This window comes from Aplidium turbinatum, chromosome 11, assembly GCF_918807975.1.
Source record: "Aplidium turbinatum chromosome 11, kaAplTurb1.1, whole genome shotgun sequence".
NCBI lineage: Eukaryota > Metazoa > Chordata > Ascidiacea > Aplousobranchia > Polyclinidae > Aplidium > Aplidium turbinatum.
In genome coordinates this window covers 11,503,849-11,525,848 of record NC_137482.1, presented here as the reverse complement: position 1 = coordinate 11,525,848, position 22,000 = coordinate 11,503,849, and the positions used below count along the sequence as shown (strand labels likewise).

At 37.8% G+C, this 22,000-nt stretch overlaps 1 protein-coding gene, 1 non-coding gene and 1 pseudogene across 2 annotated transcripts; 2 read left to right on the top strand and 1 right to left on the bottom strand.

Annotated features, from left to right (window-relative positions):
• Positions 1-470: 470 nt before the first annotated feature.
• Positions 471-571, top strand: LOC145780427 (U6 spliceosomal RNA; annotated as a pseudogene).
• Positions 572-4,359: 3,788 nt separating this feature from the next.
• Positions 4,360-11,008, bottom strand: LOC145780045 (colipase-like). Its single transcript, XM_082591752.1, has 3 exons — positions 10,878-11,008; positions 5,171-5,296; positions 4,360-4,619 (listed from the first exon to the last, which is right to left on the bottom strand). Exons 1-3 carry the CDS (start codon positions 10,974-10,976, stop codon positions 4,533-4,535), a joined length of 312 nt encoding a protein of 103 aa, XP_082447878.1. The 5' UTR covers positions 10,977-11,008; the 3' UTR covers positions 4,360-4,532.
• A 4,337-nt stretch (positions 11,009-15,345) lies between these two features.
• LOC145780396 (U6 spliceosomal RNA) lies at positions 15,346-15,451 on the top strand. The gene has a single exon (XR_014290629.1). It is a non-coding gene; the product is annotated as a U6 spliceosomal RNA (small nuclear RNA).
• Positions 15,452-22,000: the final 6,549 nt, after the last annotated feature.

Genomic DNA, 22,000 nt, shown 5'->3' with positions numbered 1-22,000 from the left:
GCATTTCACCACACTCACAAGCAGCACTCTCTGCCGACGAAAGCAAGTACCTCCACGTGGCCGCCCCCGCAAGTACCGACTTTGGGAAACTAAACTTGCTACAACTGTCGCTATAAAGTTATGCGGAAGAACAATCATCAGAATGGCACCCCCAGACCAAGCACAGCGCCCTTGTCAGGGCGAACAACACCAACTGTTGTAGGTCAAGGAGTGACCATTCTGCAACTAAATGTTGAAGGCACCACCAGCGCTAAACTAGACATCATCACACCAGGTACCATGAAACAAACGCTTGGTGAAATCACCGAAAAATCGTAATTTATGAACAGTCTTCCCTCTAAAAAAGCAATGAGTTGGTTTTTCATCCTTTTTGTGAGAGTCTGTAAAACCGTCTTTCTTTTATTATGGACAACTGTCACTTGCGGTGCTCATCAGCGTGGCAAGAATTTGTTGATTAACAACATTTTGCAGTACTTGCTTCGCCAGTACATATACTATAATTGGAACGATACAGATTAGCATGGCTCCTGCGCAAGGATGACACGCAAATCGTGAAGCGTTCCATATTTCTTAAAAAAAAAAACGTTTTGCAGTAGGCCTACTAAGCTAAATATTTTCATAATACAATCAGAAAAAGTCTCTAAATTTATATGTAATATATTGCCAATTTATTATAAATTGAGTTGGCACACCGACCCATTTTGCCAACAAAAACTTGCACAGAGAGAACACTGCTCGTGAAACACAATAACGGTGAAACTCGCACTAGTGTTTACATGACATTTGCAAACTTAAAATAAGCAACCCTATGCTCACAGACAATTTCAAAATTCGAAAACAGACGTTTTAATCAACCACTGGGACAGTGTGGCTGGACATCGCATTGGAATAACTTTAAGCAACCCCCACCTAGAACTATAATCTGATTGGTCGGTCGGTGGAATCGTATGCAATGCGAAAATATGCTTCCAGGAAAGTATTTTTTGTCTTCGTGCTCTTTAACTCCCTCAAGAAAAGTATTTTTGGTTATACTTGTACGCTGATACCTTCCGCGGGCCGCAGCGATACAGCGTGGCGGGCCGCCATTTGGTGACCCCTGCGCTAACCAATTGAGCTATCGGGACGGACATGAGCTATCGGGGCAGACTGAGCTATCGGGGCTAATCTTTCATTTCTGCCTCAAAATAATATTTACGACACAAAATTCTGCATCACAGTAGGTAGGCTAATTAGCTTACATCATCTTAACGCAGCATGATGCTCTCCCGTGCCATTGTTCTTTATATACCGGACACTTGTATCATTACTCGATGATGAGCTGATGGATGAGTATTTTTGCTAGGCCATATCTTATCTTAAAACTTTTAAAAAAAATTGGCCTTTCAGCAACAAAAGTGCCCTTTTTTCATAATCCTGCCCCCCAGTCAGAAACCGTTCCGGCGCCCCTGTTTGAGACAAACTTTGGCAAAAACTCTCCATCCCTTTTGTGCAAGTGTGCAGTGACATTTCACACGATACAAAAGGTTTGCCTTTTCATGGCTCAAAAAAAACTTCAAAAACCTATTGTTAAAAGAAAATCGTAACTTTCTTTGTATAATCATAGCGTCAGCTACTTCTCAAGCGTAAAATCATTACTTCTCATCATCTACTTATAGTTTATGACCTGGGCCTAATGGATCTGCTCCACGCCAACAAACCATCCTGTGACTTCTTAGGTTTGAGTCTGTTACTTTACGTTGTTTTTACCTTCCCGGAGTAGGCTCGCCGTTATAATTTTATTTTTTCGTTATTTTGCTGAAATATCGTTATTGATTTGACCACTGTATTGAGTGCATTCTGGTCCACAATCAAAAATAGGCTTATTGTCAATGTTGCTAGTTTATCTCAGCTTGGTTGATATTTTTTTCATTTTTTGAAGTAGTGTACGTAGCCTATGAGTAGGCCTATATGTACTGTACGTAGCGTAAATTTATTGTTAAGGCCTAGTGGTGAATCGATTTCCGCTTATGGTTTTTCACAGCAATGCTGATTGTGCCATGTTTTAACCTATTAATACACAAGGTCTTGTATTAAAAATTTTATTCAGTTTGTCATATTGCACTATCGAATTCAATAAATCAGGAGAAAACGGTTTGCACTTATCGCTTGGTTGACTGATGACTACACATTGTCGCCGTCACAGTATCACTTCTCAAAAGACTATTATCTCACGTCGCGGTATACGCCTACCGGGACGTTTAACAGGCAAAGATAGTGTGCGGGTAATGGCATGCTGTGTACAACTGACAGCCAACCCTATAATTTAATTCAATTTTATTTTTTCTTCTTCCCAATGATTTGAGAGTAATGTGTTAGGCCCAAGACTGGACCGAGTTCAACTATAGAGCTTACGTGATGCTTTGGGCTACCGCCGTAAGACACACGAATAAGAAGGTAGCAACCCATCTGTTATTCCTAAAACCTAATTATTTAGAAAATTGTTTTGCTATTGCTGGTGTCATGGTGTGACATCCATGGTCGAGGCGCAAAAGCGTCAACAAAGTAGTACATAGGATACTTACAAATGCTACTTTTGGTAGCGATAGCGGCGCTACATGTTTTTAGAGTAACTTCCTAGCGGTTGCAGAAGCGACACTACTTTTATCAATGTAGTGGTAGCGGATGAGCGCTACATTTGCTTCAGTCATACTTCCGTTACTTTCCAATTTAAAGTGAAAAAAAGAATCGTTTTTAGATAATTTTGATGGAAACATTAGGGTAAAATGGCGACAAAGATGCATAAAAATGAAATGTCACCTAAAACAAGGGACGGCACCACCGGGCCGCGGCCAACTGGAATTGTGGGAGCGGCGAGTTGCCAAAGCGCTATTTGATATGTTTCCAACATTAGAAGAAATATTGGATGCCGATGTTTGGACCAGCAATATTTTCTCAACTGGTTCGCAATCACATATCTTCGCTTTTACAAGAATTCGAGAGTTACTTCCCATGCGTAAAGAAACCAATCGAACATGTTTGTGCAACAAGAGGATCAGCTGCTGAACATTGCAAATAATGAGAACCTTCCCAAACAACCACTTTATCTGGTTCGGATATTTACCAGATTGGGTAGGCTACCGGTCTGACCAGATCTTTACTAGATCTGGGCCAGATAAAATGGTTGTCTGGGTGAAATATACATTTGAGATGACCCTACCAATATTTTGGATGAAAGTTAAGCCACAAAACCTTAAACACTACAACTCCTGTTGCCACTTCCATTATCCTATCTATGCAAGGCTGGTTTTTATGTGGTGTCAGAAAACAAGACAAAATTACGAAGTAGGTTGGACATAACGAACACACTGTGGGTGTCATTAACTACCATAATCCCTAAGTGGGGGCACTGTATTGTTGCAAACCATGCCCAGCTCTCACGGAAGCAGTGTTACGATGACTGAATGAGTTGTAATATATTAGCATGCATTAAACATTTGTGTTTTATTGATGGCCGGTCCGCAAAACAATGTCTGCCTCAAACCGATCCGTAGAGCGAAAAGGTTGCCGACCCCTGACCTAGAACGTGTTTTTCATTACGTCGTTGAAATGGTAGAGTAAGCAAATATGGCATTGAAACGTGATGTTATTCGTTTCAAGGTCAATTTGACTTCGCAAGATACTTAAATAGACCTTTCCATTGAGAGCTCAAGACCAAAATAGCTCGTACAAGCAGCGAAGTGTGCGCTACATTTGACCGGAGTAGCGGGAGCGGATTAGCCTACTTTCATCGACTGTGGACCTCGGAGCCCGATAGGACACAACATCCTGTCATCCCACGTCCTTCCGAAAGTTTTCAACAAACTCCCACCCTTGAGAGAAGAGAGTGGTGCTGCCTAAATAGAGCCCGCTGCGGAGTCGGGAGAAATAAAAGCAACCTTTTCCGATGGAAGATGACTCTGACCCAACGTGTGATTGCGGCCTAAACAATCAGACGATGAAGCACATCCTCACCAACTGCCCCCTTAGCCCTTCATGTGATGACAACGACCTCAAAAACATCACAAACAATGCCCTTACCTGGCTCCGACACTGGCGTGACAAGCTATGAATGAAGCGACTGATAGCGAGTAGCAGGAGCGCCGTTTTTTGGACATTTTGTAGCGGTAGCGACAGCACGCTATTTTTAAAGTAACAGACCCCCACATGTGATTATGCCAGAATGTGAAACTAAGTCAATACAACTACTGTAGTACCGGTAGGCCTATTGTAATTCAATGCTTTCACGCTCAGAAAATGAAACAAACTACTGAAACGTCCCACTACACTTTTTAACTGCCGAAAATTACAACGGCTTTTTATATTTTCTCGAAAGTGTCCAAGTTCGACCTGATTTGAAGAAGTCCGAAATATATGCACTTTAGACTACATAGCTCAAGATCTTGCATTATGTTAGTGCAGTTCATAATTTGGATGATTTATTTTGAAAAATTAAACAGCTTTTGTAACTTTTAAAGCTTTTTAATTATCACAAGAATTGCCATGGAAAGCAGTTATTAGGAGTCATTGGGATCCACACAAACTGAGCTCTTGCACTTTAAACCTTCTTCACAAGGGCAGTCTTCATATACATCCCATATACCCTGCAATAATAGAATAGTTTGAATAATTGTCACTTTGATAATAACTGCTAATTTTTTATAGATTACAGTGTGTTGTTCTGTCATTTCGAAATAGGATATTGCTTTATACTTATCAACTCCATGATTCGTTTTTATTAACATTGTGATTGCAAAATGCGATGTTGTGTAGCCTATCTGTGTGAAATATCAATTTTGTTGCAAATGCCGTAAGTTTTATTTAAAATGTGAAAATAGAAGAAACCAAGGTTGTTCAATATAATACTTTCAACTTTAAACCAAAAATTTTAATTCAATTTTGACAAAAAATGGCTTTGATTTGGCAAATATTTGTATTGAAACAAAATAGTCAAAAAGCGATCATAGAAGCTGACACTTGTCAAAACTTTGAGAAAAAATGCCCCAGACACTCCATTAAACAATTTGCTTCTTCGGACCTCATGGTGATGACTTAGCCAGCTGCTATTATATCAATGACTTTGGCTAAAAAACTGTGAGCAAGAAAATTTTGTTGACCCAACTATAAAGGCATCAGTAGCCTACAAAAAACTCACGTCATTAGATTGACAAGCTGCACCTTCAATAGACAACGGTTCACATCGAGCAAGTTCGAGATATTTATCATGATGACAACACCCACTGGAACATTGTGCTACTTCCAGACATAACTCTCCATTATCCTAAAAAAAAAAGTTTTTAGAATAACACAGAGGAGGGATGTCGGACGATACCTCCTTGGTCCTCTGGTGGCTTGTGAGGCTTAGGGAATGTAACCACTAAAGCTTTTCTCCAGATTTTTGGATTGTGAGGTAGTGCAAACAGAAAGAAACGAATCTACGTAATCAGAACTTGAGAACAGAGCCAGCAAGGAACACAAGCTCAGGACAGATCCTAATCAGCCCTGGAGACTTGTGTGGTTTCGTTAGGTGGAGGGTGGTGGTAAACTCCTCTGGAGTAAAATTTCCAGACATTGTTTCTTCTTGTGGTGTTTCCACTTGTCACAGGACAGATACTTCCTTTGTATTAAGGCGGGATAGGATGCCTTGCGGTCCTTTGTCTTGCAGACCCCGTTCAGCACTAGCTGGGAATCGATGGCATTGCAGAAACGGGAAATGCCAGGGGAATTTGCTGTAAATAATAGATGATGTGATGATGGATGAATAACTAAATGATGAATGTGAGTGAAATAACCTTTATTTTACTGAATCATCTTTAAAATCCTGTTTTCTTATTTTGAGGCTGCATAAAATCAATCTAAACCAATCCCCTTGCACTGATATTTGTAAATTTCCAACAAGAAATAACGAGTTTACAAAATATTGCACCAAGCATTTGAAATGAATAAAATCTAAGAAACTTGACGTAGGCCTATGCCTAGGGGATATTAAAGCATTATGTTGGTCAGATTTGCCAACGCCGTTGCAAAACACTGAAATGGTTGATATGGTTTTTGAATCTTTATTTTCAGACTGACAAAGCCTCTGATCTGCCTCTGTAGGTCGGTTTGGTTTTGAATCTTTATCCTCTATCATCATCATCATTCATTTGTCTCTTCTTAGATGAAACCAGGCGTTTGTTCCCGCTGGCAGGGGTCCGCCAGTTTTTGCAGCCCTTTGGCTATGTTTTCTGATTGTTAGAATTATTCCTATCCAGATTCCTCGCATTGATGTCTTTCATCAACTCTAGCCGTCTCTTGTTTGGTCTTCCAACTTTGTTCCCCTGGAAAAAACTCTTTTTTGACATTACTAGAGCCTTGTCATCAGACATACGTTCCACATGCCCATATCATTGCAAACGGTGGCTTCTAACGTAAGAAACTCAGTGTGTTTCTTACTTGTGTCATCTCTGGAATACTTTCGTTTCTAATTTTATTCTTCAAGGTTTTTTTAGAGATTATTCGGAGCATTCTCCTTTCTGTTGCTTCAATCCTGTTCATATCTTCGATCCTCTTGCCTCATCTTTTCGCGCCATATCACGTTGTCCTTCTTATGCATGTCTTTTAAACAATGCCTTTCATTTTATGGAAAAGCATTTTGCCTCACGGAATTGCAGACACTTCCTTGAATTTTTTCCAACCAGCTCTTATTCTTGATATCATTGAATCTTGTACACTTCCATCCATAGCCTACTCAGAACATCTTCTAGGAAGCAGAACTGTTCAACCACTTCCAGTTAGTTTCCATCCAGAGTGACTGTCTCTTCATCTTTGGTTTATCTTCTCTGGACAACGTTTGCATTCAAAGTCTGTTATTTTTATCCGACTCATATTCGGACCGGATTGGGACAAAAATAAGTGCACAAACATCTGGAACAAAGAAGCTTAAAGATCAAGCCATGACATCGGCCAGACAACATGAGCTACTGGAAAACTTTTGCTGCAACTACATTACGGTACTATCTTAGATTCCAATTGGCTAAAAGTTACTTTTACCAATTACTGCAGAAGAGCTTAGACTAAGAACTATCACGCGTGCAACAAAATGACCTAGTTCAATGGTTTGTATCATCACTCGCACCAAACTGTAAGTTATAAACTATAAATAATGAAAAAATGCAATTTTTCATTTTCAAAGCATGACAAGCTTTTGCCATTCGAAAAAAACTATTAAATATTTTAACACTTTGCTCCTCAAAGGGAGGCCAGATTTGGCCCCCCCCTCATATTTCTTTTAATTATTTGAAGCACAGTAACGCCATGCACTTGGTTTTTCTTGACTTTTCCTAAAATTGCCAGGCGGATCTGATGATATTAAATTTGATGCTAAAAGTTGTGTAGTTTTCTTGTAAATTCAAGATTTTGGTGAATTTTTGCTATTTCTAGCTAACTTCCAGCAAAGCGTGAAATGGATTACATTGCGATGACAAGCCATAAGCTCATAATTGCTTTGTGCATCGATATGCGCGAGCAGAGAGAAGCACCCTCTTGCTTTCTTTTGTTTGGTTTGACCTCAATAATACAAAGCGCGTTATTTCTTATGCTACAAAGAAAAGCCAGTGATCGCAAAGCTGTTAATTAGAAACAATAATAGCAAGCTTTTTTGCGTTATCAGCTCTACAAAGAAGAATAGCAATCTACGATCAAAATAGTAGGCTATGGAGGCCACAAACTATTCAAAACAGTTGTTTCAAGCAGATAATATTCATTGACGAATAAAAAACGTTACAATAAGAAATCTTCTCTTGGATAAAGACACGAAAACCTGGTTTCGAAATAAACGTTCTATGGAAATGCTCTCATTGACAAAACTTGCAATTGAGGAAATGTATCACTGCAAATGCTTTTGGGAGAAGCCGGAGAAATAGCGTTTTTGCAAACAGTAATTGTGAGATACACTCAAAATTATGAGATAGGCTCCATTTACACGTAGCAGCTAACTCGATGGCGTCCCTTCACTGCTTTATCTCGCCTACTTGTTGTTATGTCCTGTATTTTTGTTTCACAGTGCACTGTGTTTTGTTCCAAAGAGCGCAAAATAAAGATGATAATGCCTCATCTACATTACAAAATATTTTGTAATGTAGGCCTACAAACAAAATGTACAATGTACACAATGTACATTACAAAATATTTTGTACTGTAGACGAGGCATAAATTTAGGCGTCACATAAGACAAACAACAAATCAGCTTTCTTCATCATTGATTCAACATCTGAATACGTTGCGCCAATGTATAAGAGGCCGGCTATTGTGAAGACCCGCCATTTATAAACGATCCGATTATACCAAAAGTGGGACAAACTAGTGGATCAAAGAATGAATAAATAATGCTGAGAAAACTAAATCTAGGTGACGAACAATACCGATGTCTTCATTTATCTTGGAAAAATGCTGTCTAAACTTATCGACAAAAAATACAGTAAATAACGGCAAGGATCCCGAAAGCAGAATTTGCTCGACTTTGGCATGAATTTAGTCAGACATCTACAGTAATAATTCCACACATACAATAACGGGCTCTCAACTGCTGTAAGATACATAATAATCAACCTGGTTCTGGGCGATTTGTGTAACAGTTTAGGGGAAGACACTACTTGAAATGATGCACCACACAAAAGATTTTCAATGAAGACTGAGTCTAAAAACCGATGTGGATAGTGCTGCACAATAACTTCAAGTTTAGGACAGAAGAGGCACAAAATATCACGATAAAAATAAAGACCTTGTGGGAAATTTTCGAGAATCATAACACGATGCAAATACCATAAACGCTTAGTTTGCATGCTGCTCTAAGCTGGCCGGCAACTACAAAGGTAGACAATAGCCTACAGGCAGTTTATAATTCGATAACAGCGCAATAAACATTATAAATACGTAAACCGACAATTTTCTTTTACAAACGTTTTACGTCTAATAGTAAATTTTCCCCAAACAATTTTTTGTGAAGCACTTGCAAACCACGGTTTTGTAAAATAATTCATCATTATTATTTTTTACTTCTCGGATATTGTAAAACGTCATCAGCAAAATCACAAAAAAAATTTCATTCCTTCAATGTAGTAGGCCTAAGAATTTTTTATAGAATTGTAGCCACGTTGTTTCAACAAAGAAGCCATTTTTAGCAATGTAAAGTTATAGAAAATAATTTGCAATCATGCAAATGGTTGGAAAGAATCTAGGAAGTCTTCTCACAATCTGGCACAAAATGATTATGTTTATTGTATCTCAGTAAAATGTTTTACGACAAACTTTGAAGCTTCGTTATAATCATTTTTATCTTTGAAGTCAAACGTTATTTTTTTTTTGGCCAGAAACATAATCACTGCCTTGCTGACGTTGTCGCTTTTACGCGTATTTTTAGTGCTTCAAACAATAAGGACCCAGTCAGCAATCCAGTCCTTTTACATTGATTCAACATTTGTAAACGTTAAATTTATGTAGATTTGCTGACTGTGGGTTATTTCACATTTCCTTTGTTTACGCATGTTCCTCAATTAGCTGTTGCATTGTTTCGACGCTGGCTGACTAAAAATGTATTTTCAAATTGATTGACACAATCTTCAATAAAAAGTGAGCTTCGAACTTAGCTTTGTTGATGTAAATGCTGTATTTTTTGTGGATGTAATTTATGAGTCATGTTTATAAACACTCGTAAGCGAAATGACTTATGATGTGGCCTGCATGATATTTGTGATGCGACTTGACACAAATCCACAATTTCAAAAGCACCTAATTTGAACTTAGAAATTTCAGATTATTTCAACAACTTGTTCAATTGTCTTCTCTCTACTAAAAATATTCATACTACAAACTCAATTGTAGACCTAAAATACACAAACGAAGATGTAAACAGCTATTCAAGTAGGCTAAGGTGTTACTTATGAGACATTTGGTTCCATAAAACTAGAAGCTAGCCATGAGTTTCGGAATGCATTAGTTTAGGATAAAAATGTAAGACAACAAACACAGTTTTGTTTTTTTCAAATTCGTGTAACAATATTACTCTGATTGTAACTATTTTAGAATCAGTGAGTAGCTTACAATAAGATTTGCTCGCAAGTCGTAAATTTTAATCAATGCAATGATTCGGCACACCGCACACACACTTCGTGCGTTCGATCGAGCTCTTTGTTATTTAGAAGTTTGCATGAAATCGGATTAGCACGGTTAATTAAAGGCGGCAAGTTAAATCAAAATTGTCGTTTTTGGGTACCTTTGCAAAAATTGAAATATCAAGTTTAACATATAAAATTTTAAAATAATGAGTTTTCAAACTTATAGACAAATGATTTGCTTTCACACCAGTGCAACTTCTGGTGAAATAGCATCAGCGGATAACTCGTAACAGCTGATTGAATTTGATCCAAAAACGGCCCCCCCTTGAGCAGTTAACTTCCAAAAAAACGTTGAAAAGCAAAGGGTTAAGCTAAATTCAATCACACATGTCATTCAACAAATCAAACATAATGTTATATTCTGGTTAATCAAAGAAATCTTTTCGTATCTACAAATTAAAATGTTTTGTAAGACAGAAAAGGTTTCAAAGTGATGATATTATTTTATATGGCAACACTGCATGGAAATATTTGTAATCACGAAGTGGTCATTTTCAAAGGGTATGTTCAAGGGGGTAAACGACGGTCCAGAGGCATAAACTTGGGTTTGTTGGCATTGTCATATCATGGTCCATATTTTCAGCCTATTAAAGCATCACATTTTGCCAAAAAACCTTCTAAGTCCCCCTAACTATATGTTCACTTCGCTTAGATAGTGAAACGCGAGTGAAAGTAACCTATTATTAAGTAGCCTACAACATAACCTACCAGTCCAAATAACAGTCCTCGGTTAGATTTGGAGCTAGGAAGTGAACATCCGAAAGTCACAAAAAGTGTTACAAGCAATGTTGGCGTAATCCAATTCATGATCTTGCTACATTCGGACTTAAGCAGCTTAATTCTGATTGAACTGCAACGCAAAATACAGATTTTATGTATTTGTACCGGTATTGAACTATTTTTTATTTTGTTCTCTTTTTTAAAAACCACCTATCAATAGTTTCAACTCACGAGCATTGTTTAAGTATCAAAGTTGTTCAATAAGGGAGAAAATTTGGGTGGGGGGAAGTGGATAAATTAGTAGCCTAGGCCCACAAGTTTTGAAGTAGATAAACTTATTGCAAAATCAATGTTTAGCGGCAAAACGTAAGGCTTTAACTTCTATACTACAGTATATAAAAATCTAGTTTTCAATTGGATGAATTTAGTCAAATGCAAACTGTGAGTCATAAGCGAAAAGACAAAATAGGCTGTCGGAGTACAAATCAGCAAAAAAGCGTCCAAAACAAGATAAAAGGCAAGCTCTAACACTCCCTATATCAGCCTTTTCACTTGTTTCTTCTCAGTAATTAGCCTACACCGTTCAGTTTGCTAGGAATTTTGCGTTATTGAAATTCTGGTGCAGCCCCAATTTTTTTTCTGGATCCGCTGCTGGTTACAACTACAATACTAGTTCATTCTTGCCAAGGCTTAGGCATTTCACGATATGGAATTTATTTTGTTAAGGTAACCTACTTATAAAACAACCAAGATAATACAGCCGTTTAACCACTATAGCCGTTTGCTTTGTCATAATAAAAACATACCTTCACTGCAACAGGTGCTTTAAATCCCATGGTTAAGTTTTAGTAGTCTGTTTCCATAATTGACTACAAAAGAGTTCATTTAGCTCATAATGACAATAAGTTATAATATTTGTTTGCTGTGCACTTCATGAAATTGCTCTTGTTAATTTTTCAGCTAAATCTCGAAAATGTTGCTATACGTAGACAGCCATTAGGCTTGGATTTTATTGATTAGTTAATTGTTTTATTGTTATTTGCATGCGTAATTGTTTTAAAATTTAAGGCATCCCTTAAGTTTGTCATTGCACACTCAGTTTTTTGAATGTCGAATCTACAGTGAAGAAACTTATTAGTTATCTTTTACTTCATTTGATAAAAGTTATAGAGTTATAGACTCTTTTGTTTTTTATTCTATTTAAAAACATGTCGCGTTCCTTCATTAGTAGGCTAATTACTAATTACGTGGTAATCAATTATATTGCCATTGCTACGTCAAGTCATTACATCGATAACCCTGATTATGCCGGGCGGAAAGCTAAGTAACTCGTACAGTAGAAGGGTCCCGACTTCTTGAACCACTCGACAACTTATATGTTCCACTCTTTTTATTTTTCATCATGTGATGTTTCAGTTGCAAATCTACTTTTAATTACCCTAGTTTTAATTAGAGTATTTATTTGTGATAAACACTGTAGCGCCTAAGAGCTTTTTCTCTGACGTCACGCGCTTCGCTTCACTGGCGTCGAGTCGGATTCTGGAATATTCTTGCATTTAATAACAAATACCGCGAGCTGCTGCTCTTGAAATTCATAGCAATCAATTTTGCAAGATGCCTAAACCGCAATCCTACTATACGTCATCGACACGTAGATCTGCCGTTGTATTGCGTTATATGGTCGTGTGTAGAGCTTGCAATGCTTGTGGTGGTGCCTTCCTAATCAAAACCAGAACTCTTCTTTAGAAACTTAAACCATGATTCCACACACACTCTTAAACGTAGTTCTTAATTTCCGAAGAGTTAAGTGTGCACACTCTGGTAGTAATTCTATTCCTTGAAGGTTAAGTTAATAATGTAAAACGACAGTGTATCGTACTGAGTTCTGGTGGTGGTGCTTTCATTTTTGGTGTTATTGGATTCTATTCTGTCAAGCTTTATTCAGTTAAAGATCAAGTTAATAAAGGAATATCGCCGTCTTGCTGACGGCTGTAGGCTATATGAGCGGCTTGAGCGCGCATGCTGATTAGCAGCGTCCGCTACAAACACCAAGCAAAAAAAATTATGAAAAATCGAGCTTTTCTGCAAATATGTCTAATAATATTTAAAAAAGTGGCTCAAACTACCCCACCCTTACATCTTGGTCACATTTGAGAATAGCAGGCTCGTTACGGTATATTTGCAGTGGCGCCGCCGGACCTTCAACATTGGGGGGGGGCAAAATATTAACAGTGCAAGACAGTAGCATAGTCAAAAATTTTGAAAGGGGGGTGTTGACAGCCGGCGGGCGAAGCCAGATGGCGTGTTCGCCGAAGGCGACACTTAGCGGCTAGGGGTCTGGGGAGCCTCCCCCAAAAAATTTTGAAAAATTACTTTCAGTTTGGTGCATTCTGAGAGCATTTTCAGCAAAATTGTGGGTATGAATATTTCTGTAAAATGGTGCTGTCCGGTGGCATAGCAAAAGGATAAGATCATGTTTTCTTTGGCATTTTTCGGAAATAAAGCTAAGTCTCTATGTTTTCTTGTTGCTAATTCCAAACTGAGATATTTGAATGTTTGGTATTAGCAAAACTCGCTCTTTTAATGCAGTTTGGTTTAAAATTAGGCAAACTTTGTTTTAGAGACATAGGTTGATTGCTTTTTTTTGCAAGATTATTACAGTTTTATTATTTATCAATTTTCTCCTTGGTTGATTCAAAAAACGATCTTATTCCGGTAAGTCACTAACTTTTATGCTCTGAAGTCAACCCAAAGTTTAGAAAATGTAACGTCATAGAGGTCATACATCTTGATGAGTGTCAAACAAAAAGCTTTGAGACAATGAAGTTACTTTAGGCTATTTCTGATATATTCAAGTTTTGTATAACGAATGGCTGGTTAGATGTTAATCTAGATCGAACAAGCGATCTCAGCAGTTGCAGATGGCTTGCATCCTTGCACAGTTTGAAGAGATATTATATCATAGGCCAGGGGTCACCAACCTTTTTTGCATGCGGGCCACTTTGGCACTAAGGAGAGCTGTGGCGGGCCGCACTAATAAAATGTTAGGTAGGTTGACCCTTATGCTAGAAAAGGACGCATTTCGTACCCAGTATCCAGCGTTACATGTTGTTCATATTTAGTATGTTAGAATACCACAGCAACAAAATTAATTGAACAACGCTACTGCCATGCCAAGCTCCTTTTACAACACTTTTGATATTTTTAACAATGCCTAATAAACGAGGCCACTTGTTTTGCGCACTTATAAAGAGGCGAGCGGTTTCATCAGGCTGCATAGCCGAGTGGTGAGAACCCTGGAACGACAGTCGAAAGGACGCCGGTTCGACACCGCTCAAGAGCATGCGGCTGTGTCTATAGCAGGACATTTAACCCTTAGGCGGTTGAGCTCCTGGAGTCTTGCTCAGTTTGGAGGGGGGGCTGTCGATTCTTCTTATGCTTTAGGAGTGATATCTCTGTTATTTTTTAAGGCAAGGTTTCAAAATTTGGGATTCATTTTGTAAAACTATTCACGCAGAGCATATCCGAAAATTAAAACTATCTGAATTTTAGAACTGCTTATATACGTTGAAATGTTGATGTGACTTATGACGTTTGAATTATTTGGTATTTTTTGATAGAGTAATGAAAAACATACATTGCAATGTTGTGATTAATTTTTTTTTACATATTCTTAATTTAAATCATTTGATTAATGAGACATGGGCCAAATTAATTGCTTTCATCCAGCTGGTGGAAAAATTTTGAACAATAGAATATGAAATATTTCAGAGGATGTGCTGTGAAATGCCTTATATTTCTCAATTTATAACCTTTATTCGCTCAAAATTTCAGCTCAATAGAGGTGAACAAAAGTTAGGAAAAGTCAAGAAATCTCGTAGTCGCAGCCTCAGTGGTTTTAGAGATACAACTGTTGATACAAAAAAGTTGAATTGACAGCCCCCCCCCAACCTTCAAAGGGTTAAAGGCATGCCTGAAGGTGTACACAAAGATTGGCTTCCTTGCCTTCCCGTCCACTTAATCTAAATCTTCAACTACCAGGTGTAAACCTGGATACGACAAAAAAAAAATCAGAATATTCATCGCCAAGCAAGAGTGGTGTTGTCACTTCGCTTCACAAAAGATATTTTGCAATTAACAATTTCAGTAAACAAGGAAATGTTTGACACATCGCAATACAGGCAACAATAGTGACCTGCAAAAATATCAGCGAAAAATAGGCTCCAATAACAAGGAAAAAGAAACCAGGCACCATGAAACAAACGATTGTGGAAATCACCGAAAAATCGTAATTTTATCGTAATTCATGAACAGTCTTTCCTTTAAAAAAGCAATGAGTTGGTTTTCATCTTTCTTGTGAGAGTTTATAAAACCGTCTTTCTTTGATTATTAGACAACTCTCACTTGCGGTGCTTATCAGCGTGGCAAGAATTTGTTGATTAATAACATTTTGCAGGACTTGCTTCGGCAGGACATATACTAAAATTGGAACGATACAGAGAAGATTAGCATGGCCCCTGCGCAAGGATGACACGCAAAATCGTGAAGCGTTCCATATTTCTTAAAAAAAACAAAAACATTTTGCAGTACTAAGCTAAATATTTTCATAATACAATCAGAAAAGTCTTTAAATTTATATATAGTATTAGTATTTTGCCAATTTATTATAAATTGAGTTGGCACACCGACCTATTTTGCAAACAAATACTTGCACAAAGAGAACACTGCTCGTGAAACACAATAAGGGTGAAACGCACACTAGTGTTTACATAGCATTTGCAAACTTAAAATAAGCAACCCTATGCTCACGGACAATTTCGAAATTCGAAAACAGACGTTTTAATCAACCACTGGGACAGTGTGGCTGGACATCGCATTGGACCTAGAACCCCCACCTAGAACTATAATCTGATTGGTCGGTCGGTGAAATCGCATGCAAAGCGAAAATATGCTTCCCGGAAAGTATTTTTTGCTTTCGTGCTCTTTAACTCCTCAAGAAAAGTATTTTTAGTTATACTTGTACGTTGATAACTTCCGCGGGCCGCAGCGATACAGCGTGGCGGGCCGCATGTGGCCCGCGGGCCGCCAGTTGGTGACCCCTGTCATAGGCTAAAACTTTTCTTGTAAACAATGTATTAACATCCGTAAATTCAATTTGAAAGGTTGAAACCCCCGAACCCCCTCCCTTGGCTACGCCACTGGTGCAAGACATGCAAGACAGTGGTATATGTTATTTAATTTCTCTTGTTTTCTACCAGGGTTGGAAAAAATGTTTAGCTTCCCGGGAATCTGTTTTTTAGAGAAAAAATTTCCCGCGGCTTACAATCACGATAATGAGAACCTTATATTTTGCTGATCTCCGGAGCTGACGTAAACCTTAAAAGTCATGTCGACATATTCTTGATGCCCCCTTATCGAAAATTGTTCTTTGTAATGCCGCTTTGAAGGAGGATTACGACTATGAACACAAAAATAAATTTTAAACTTCATTTTGAATTGTAAAGACATGACGTAATGTCTTCCAACCTTAGTTATATATTTTTTCATTACGTAACGTCTTGTAGGAATAAATTGAAAATCAGTATGGTCACTCAAAATGAAAGCAATGGGACCACGAATCCTCACTAAACCAATCAATCAATGGTCTTGTTGCACTGAAGATGACAACCTTATATTTTACTGATCTCCGGAGCTGACGTAAACCTTAAGGCATAGATCTGTTGACTCAATGCAAACCCTTTGAAGGTTGGGGGGGGGGGGCTGTCAATTCAACTTTTTTGTATCAACAGTTGTATCTCTAAAACCACTGAGGCTGCGACTACGAGATTTCTTGACTTTTCCTAACTTTTATTCACCTTTATTAAGCTGAAAAATATCACTCCTAAAGCATAAGAAGAATTGACAGCCCCCCCCCCCTCCAAACTGAGCAAGACTCCAGGAGCCCAACTTTCTAAGGGTTAAAAGTCATGTCGACTTATTCTTGATTCCCCCCTTATCGAAAATTGTTCTTTGTAGTACCGCTTTGAAGGTGGATTACGACTATGAACAAAAGAATAAATTTTAAACTTCATATTTGTATTGAAAATACATGACGTAATGTCTTCCAACCTTATCACATTTTTTTCATTACGTAATATTTACCACCACCAAACCACTTTTGGCGATCGAATTTGTTAATTTATTATTCGGTAAAATGTTTAGATGATGTCACGTCATTACGCCGATTTGAGATATAATTTCATTCATGACGTCGTATGGATGAAAAACTTTTACAAGTTTTATACTCTGCTGAGATTAAAGAAGAAACATAAATGATAAACATTCGAGAAATTGAGTCTCCTTTACAACTTAATAATCGAACTACTCAAAACTACTGAAACAAAACGTTTTATTTAAGTGAAAGAATCACTGCAAGCAACCAATGTCAAAATGCGCGCGGAAGAATGACCTTGATGACTAAAATCTACTGTACAATTTAGTCATCAAGGTTTTCCATACTTCTTTTTAAAGAGAGAGCTTTTACCTCCCCCCCCCCCCCCCCCCCTTGCAACTTGAGTTGACTTACTTGAGGTTGGGATCCAAATATTAAAAAAAAAATATTAATATGTATTAATAAAAAAAAAAAATTTAAAAGATGATGCCCAAAACATTGGGGGGGCAGCTGCCCCGCCTGCCCCCCCTGCCGGCGCCACTGTATATTTGCATATCAAAAATGGCATTGTTATGTTTATAGGCCTACATTAGGGTGGGCCAAATTTGAGCGTTTTTCAAATTTATCTTTCAATCGCTTCAATAAATTGGTAAAAGTTGCCATTTTCTATATGGTTAACAATGGAAAAAAAATTTTTTTGAATAAAGAAGTTTTTAGGGTCCCGCAAACGCCCCAAAGTGCTCCAATTTTGTTAAATTTCGCATAAAAACGACTTAAAACGCCAATTATACCATCTAAATTATCGCCAATCGTTCTTATACTTGACAGATATATGGAGCAACTTAATACACAACATGCAAAAAAAATTAATTAACATGGCTCAAATACTTAGTGAGATATTCATGTTTAAAGTTTTGAAAACTTCAACCACATGGTAGCGCTATAATCTTATATTTCGTTTAATAACTGGTGACACACTGAAGCTACCGACATATACAAGGTATCAATGAAAAGGTAATTAGCACGGCTAAGCGATTGCGTATTGAACGTGGTCATGATAATGTTTGATGACGTCATTATGACATAATATATTGGAAATTGAGTTTATATAAACGATTCATTTGCCTTTTACAGTATATCGAATACTTAAAGTTCAACTTTTAAATAGTGATATTTTCTTCCCAGTTTAAAGTAACATTTTCTTTTGGATGCAGGCAGGGCCGGATTTAGACCGTGAGAGGCCCTAGGCTATTCCATTTGTGAGGCCCTCCCTATTTTGAGCTCAGAAATTCTCTCTAAACAACTGAACTTACATGTCATTGCTTAATGTTAAAAATATGAGTGTATTAAACTCTTCGTTCTTTTAATTTTCCACATTCATGGGTGCAAATTTTTAATTAAGCTTAAAAGAAAAAAAAATAGTTTAAAGCAGTTTTGCTTTTAATTTTAATTTCTCTGATCAAACAACCGTTACAATAAATGTAAAGTTTATTTACGAGCAGTGGCGTAGCCAGGAATTTTGAAAGGGTTTTTTTTGACGGCGTATTCGCCTAAAACGACACCCAGCAGCGGGGTTCTGGAGGCCTCCCCCAGAAAATTTTGAAAAATTACTTTGAATTTGGTGCATTCTTAGAGCATTTTCAACAAAAATGTGGGTATGAATATTCCTGTAAAATGATACCGTCCAGTGGCATAGCAAAAGGATAAGATCATGTTTTCTTCGGCATTTTTCGGAAATAAAGCTAAGTCTCTATGTTTTCTTGTTGCTAATTTCTGGCTGAGATATTTGAATGTTTGGTATTGGCAAAACTCGCTCTTTTAATGCAGTTTCGTTTAAAATTAGGCAAGCTTTGTTTTGGAGACATAAAGAGACTGAAAGCATCATTCTCAATATCGTGACGTCGCACGCGTGCCAAAAAGGGGGTTGAAACCCCCAACCTCCCCCCCTGGCTACGCCAATGTTTACGAGGACATAAGAAATAGTTACAGCAATCAAATAGAGTAGCCTAAGACTAGGCTACTAATTTTTTTTTCTACCTTTCGTCAAAGCAAAATCATGCAACTTGAGACATTGTCGATCTCAGTTTATCTTTGATGCTTTTGAGCCTTGAGAAAGATCTCTTTCCTGAGCAGTTAGTGATCATTGAGCTTAGAAACAGTCTTAATATTGCTTCCACATATTGAAAGGCAGTGTTAATTTTTTTCTTGCACATAGAAGCTCATCAGTTAGTTTCGGGAGAGAGAGAGAGAGAAACCTTTTATTTCGTCTGTTGCGACAATAGTACGGTACAATTATAAACAATACGAATAAAATAGTACCATAGCTATCTAAATACCACAACAGACAGGAAGCAGCGAAAGACTATATCAGTCATCGAGTCAGCTGCTTCCCAGTTCTTAATGTGACAAATGTCAAGCATCGGCAAATTACGTTGAAACAAGATAGGCTGATGTTCAGTAATATTAATGAAAGAAAAAAAAAATCATGTGCTGCTGCGATCCTTAAGTGAAGTCCTGTGGTTTTATTCAAATATAAACTTTATTCCCGGGTGATTAAAAATAGGAAAAACTTTTGAAATCAATAAACTCTTGTAGCAAGGGCGTTTAAACTTCAGTGCAACCAAGAAAAGTTCAAGCCAATAAATAGTTCAAGGCTACGAGTAAAAACATTTTCAGTAACAGTATTACAATACAAAAATAATCACAATTTAAAAAAAAGGTATAGGCTAGCCTAGGCCTATTGTTCTGTCATAAAAGAAATGGCTGAGTGACTCTCAGTGGTACCTGTTAGGCTGCATGAAACTAGCGCAATGTGACCATATAATTTGACAAAGAAATTGAATAGAATGTAAATGAGAAATAATTTAGTGTAACCGAATAACACAATAGCATTTCAAGCAGGTTGGGACTCGGGTCAACATCTTCCAGATACGCTTCCTTTAAAAGTTTTAAACCTTGGTTGTCCGTTTTCAGTTTTAGCCAAAACTCTGGTGGGCTAAGGTTATCACTATCATGCAGATTGCAGAGCATTGCACGCTTGAGGCAAAGCTCCCTATTCTTCCTGCAAATCATCTAAATCTTCTTCGTTAACAACAGAAGGAAAGTTGATGCTGCCACTCTCAAAATTAAAAAAAAAAACACTAGATTCTCCAAGAAAACCATTAGATTATTTCATACTGTTTTTTGCAGAGAAGACTGCGGCACTTTAACAAAGAAGCTTCCAGCAGAAAGCGCGCAATAATTGCCTTTATTATGATGCAAACGAGTAACGACGTAATAATGACTGTTTGCAACTTGTGTATAGAATTTTCTACTCTGAAAAGCTTGATATATATAGGTACTTTAGGTAGGGTTTAAACTTGTCAAGTTTTTAAAAGAATTACAAACTTTGAAATCGAATTTCGAGGCCCCTGGACGTTGAGGCCCTAGGCTTCAGCCTGCCTAACCTATTGGTAAATCCGGCCCTGGATGCAGGTAATCGGAAGTACGTGGTTTGTAATTATACACTTATACAGACAGTAATTGATGCTAATGCACAACACTATAAGTCAAGAAATCAGCCAAAGTTTTTTTGGTTACTCGTTCAGATGCAGGAGCTGCAGATCGTTGGAATTTTCTAACTGCATCAATCACTTCATATGTTGCTTGTAGCTGCTTTTCATTTTTTGGCTTTGTAGGACCATGAAGAGATGTTGCTATGCCAAGTGCTTTTCGGCACAATCATTTACCACTGACAGATTCTTGACAACAGATACGGTATATTGATAGTCTGGTGATTCAGGCCATTTAAACGCTGACAGTTTTATCAACTTATCAAGGAAATGTAGAAGATTAAAAAGTTTATATGTGTCGGCCCCAACAAAATCTTTCAATTGCTTATTGGAGAATGAAGAGCATTGTGGCATCTCCTGACTTTTTTGAAGAGGTTTTTCTTTGTATTTCAACAAAGCTGAGCGCATTGCTTCTTTGGTTGAGTTATCCACTGATGTATCGAAAAGAGCAAGACCTACCAGCCGTTCACTCAAGTACCAAGTGTGATCTTGAATCTCATCTAGAGCAGGTTGGACAATCTTCAAAAACTTATAGGGCAATATTCCTTTAGCACTGCAGATTTCCTCTAGTGCTCTGATGAAATCCAAGTCATTTGAGGGAGCTTTGGAAGCAAACATGCATGTTAGCCACGCTTTGGCATAGTAAAAGCTGTAGAGAATGTTGTCAAACTCCGGAGTCTATGTCATGGGCAAAATATAGCTTAAGCATTGCTAACTTCATAACGTAGAGAACTTTAGACATCCATCTTGCATGATGGTACCGTAGGGAGACGGTGTCCGCAGCTTAAATGGCATATATTTTCGTGGAAGAATACCACCAAGATACACGTAGCAAAGTTGGGCCATTTCTAAATAATCATGTCTTAACACTGTGTCATTTTCCAACCAACTTTTCAAAAATTGTTTAGCTTCTTCAATGTGGCGGAATAAAGTGCGTGAAGGTTTCTTCTTATCAAGAGTTCGAGATTTTGTGTATCTGTATTAATATCATTCCAAGCAGAACACAGCTTCTTAAAAAGTGGTTCATAAGGTGCTGTGGTCTTCTTCTTATCTCCAGTTGTAGACAATTTTCCGAGGACGGATTCACTTGCTGCACCACAAAGCAATTCGTAAACATGATGCCGGCAGGCTAATTCCAACAGTGCATGGGATAAGGAAGTTTCCAAGCGTTTCACAATGCCAAATTTTACACCAGTTTTAACTGCGGTAGTGTCAAATACGCATGCGATTATTTTGTTTAGTTCTATGCCCTTTTCTATTAGCAGATTTAGAATTTTGGAGTGCTCTTCAGCTGCAGATCCATTTTTCACAGGTATTATTCCGAGTAATATCTCGTCTCCCTCAGAAGTGGTTAGTAGCACGGCCACTCGCTCCTCCTTGACAGCACAGTGAGTGAGAGCTTTAAATAT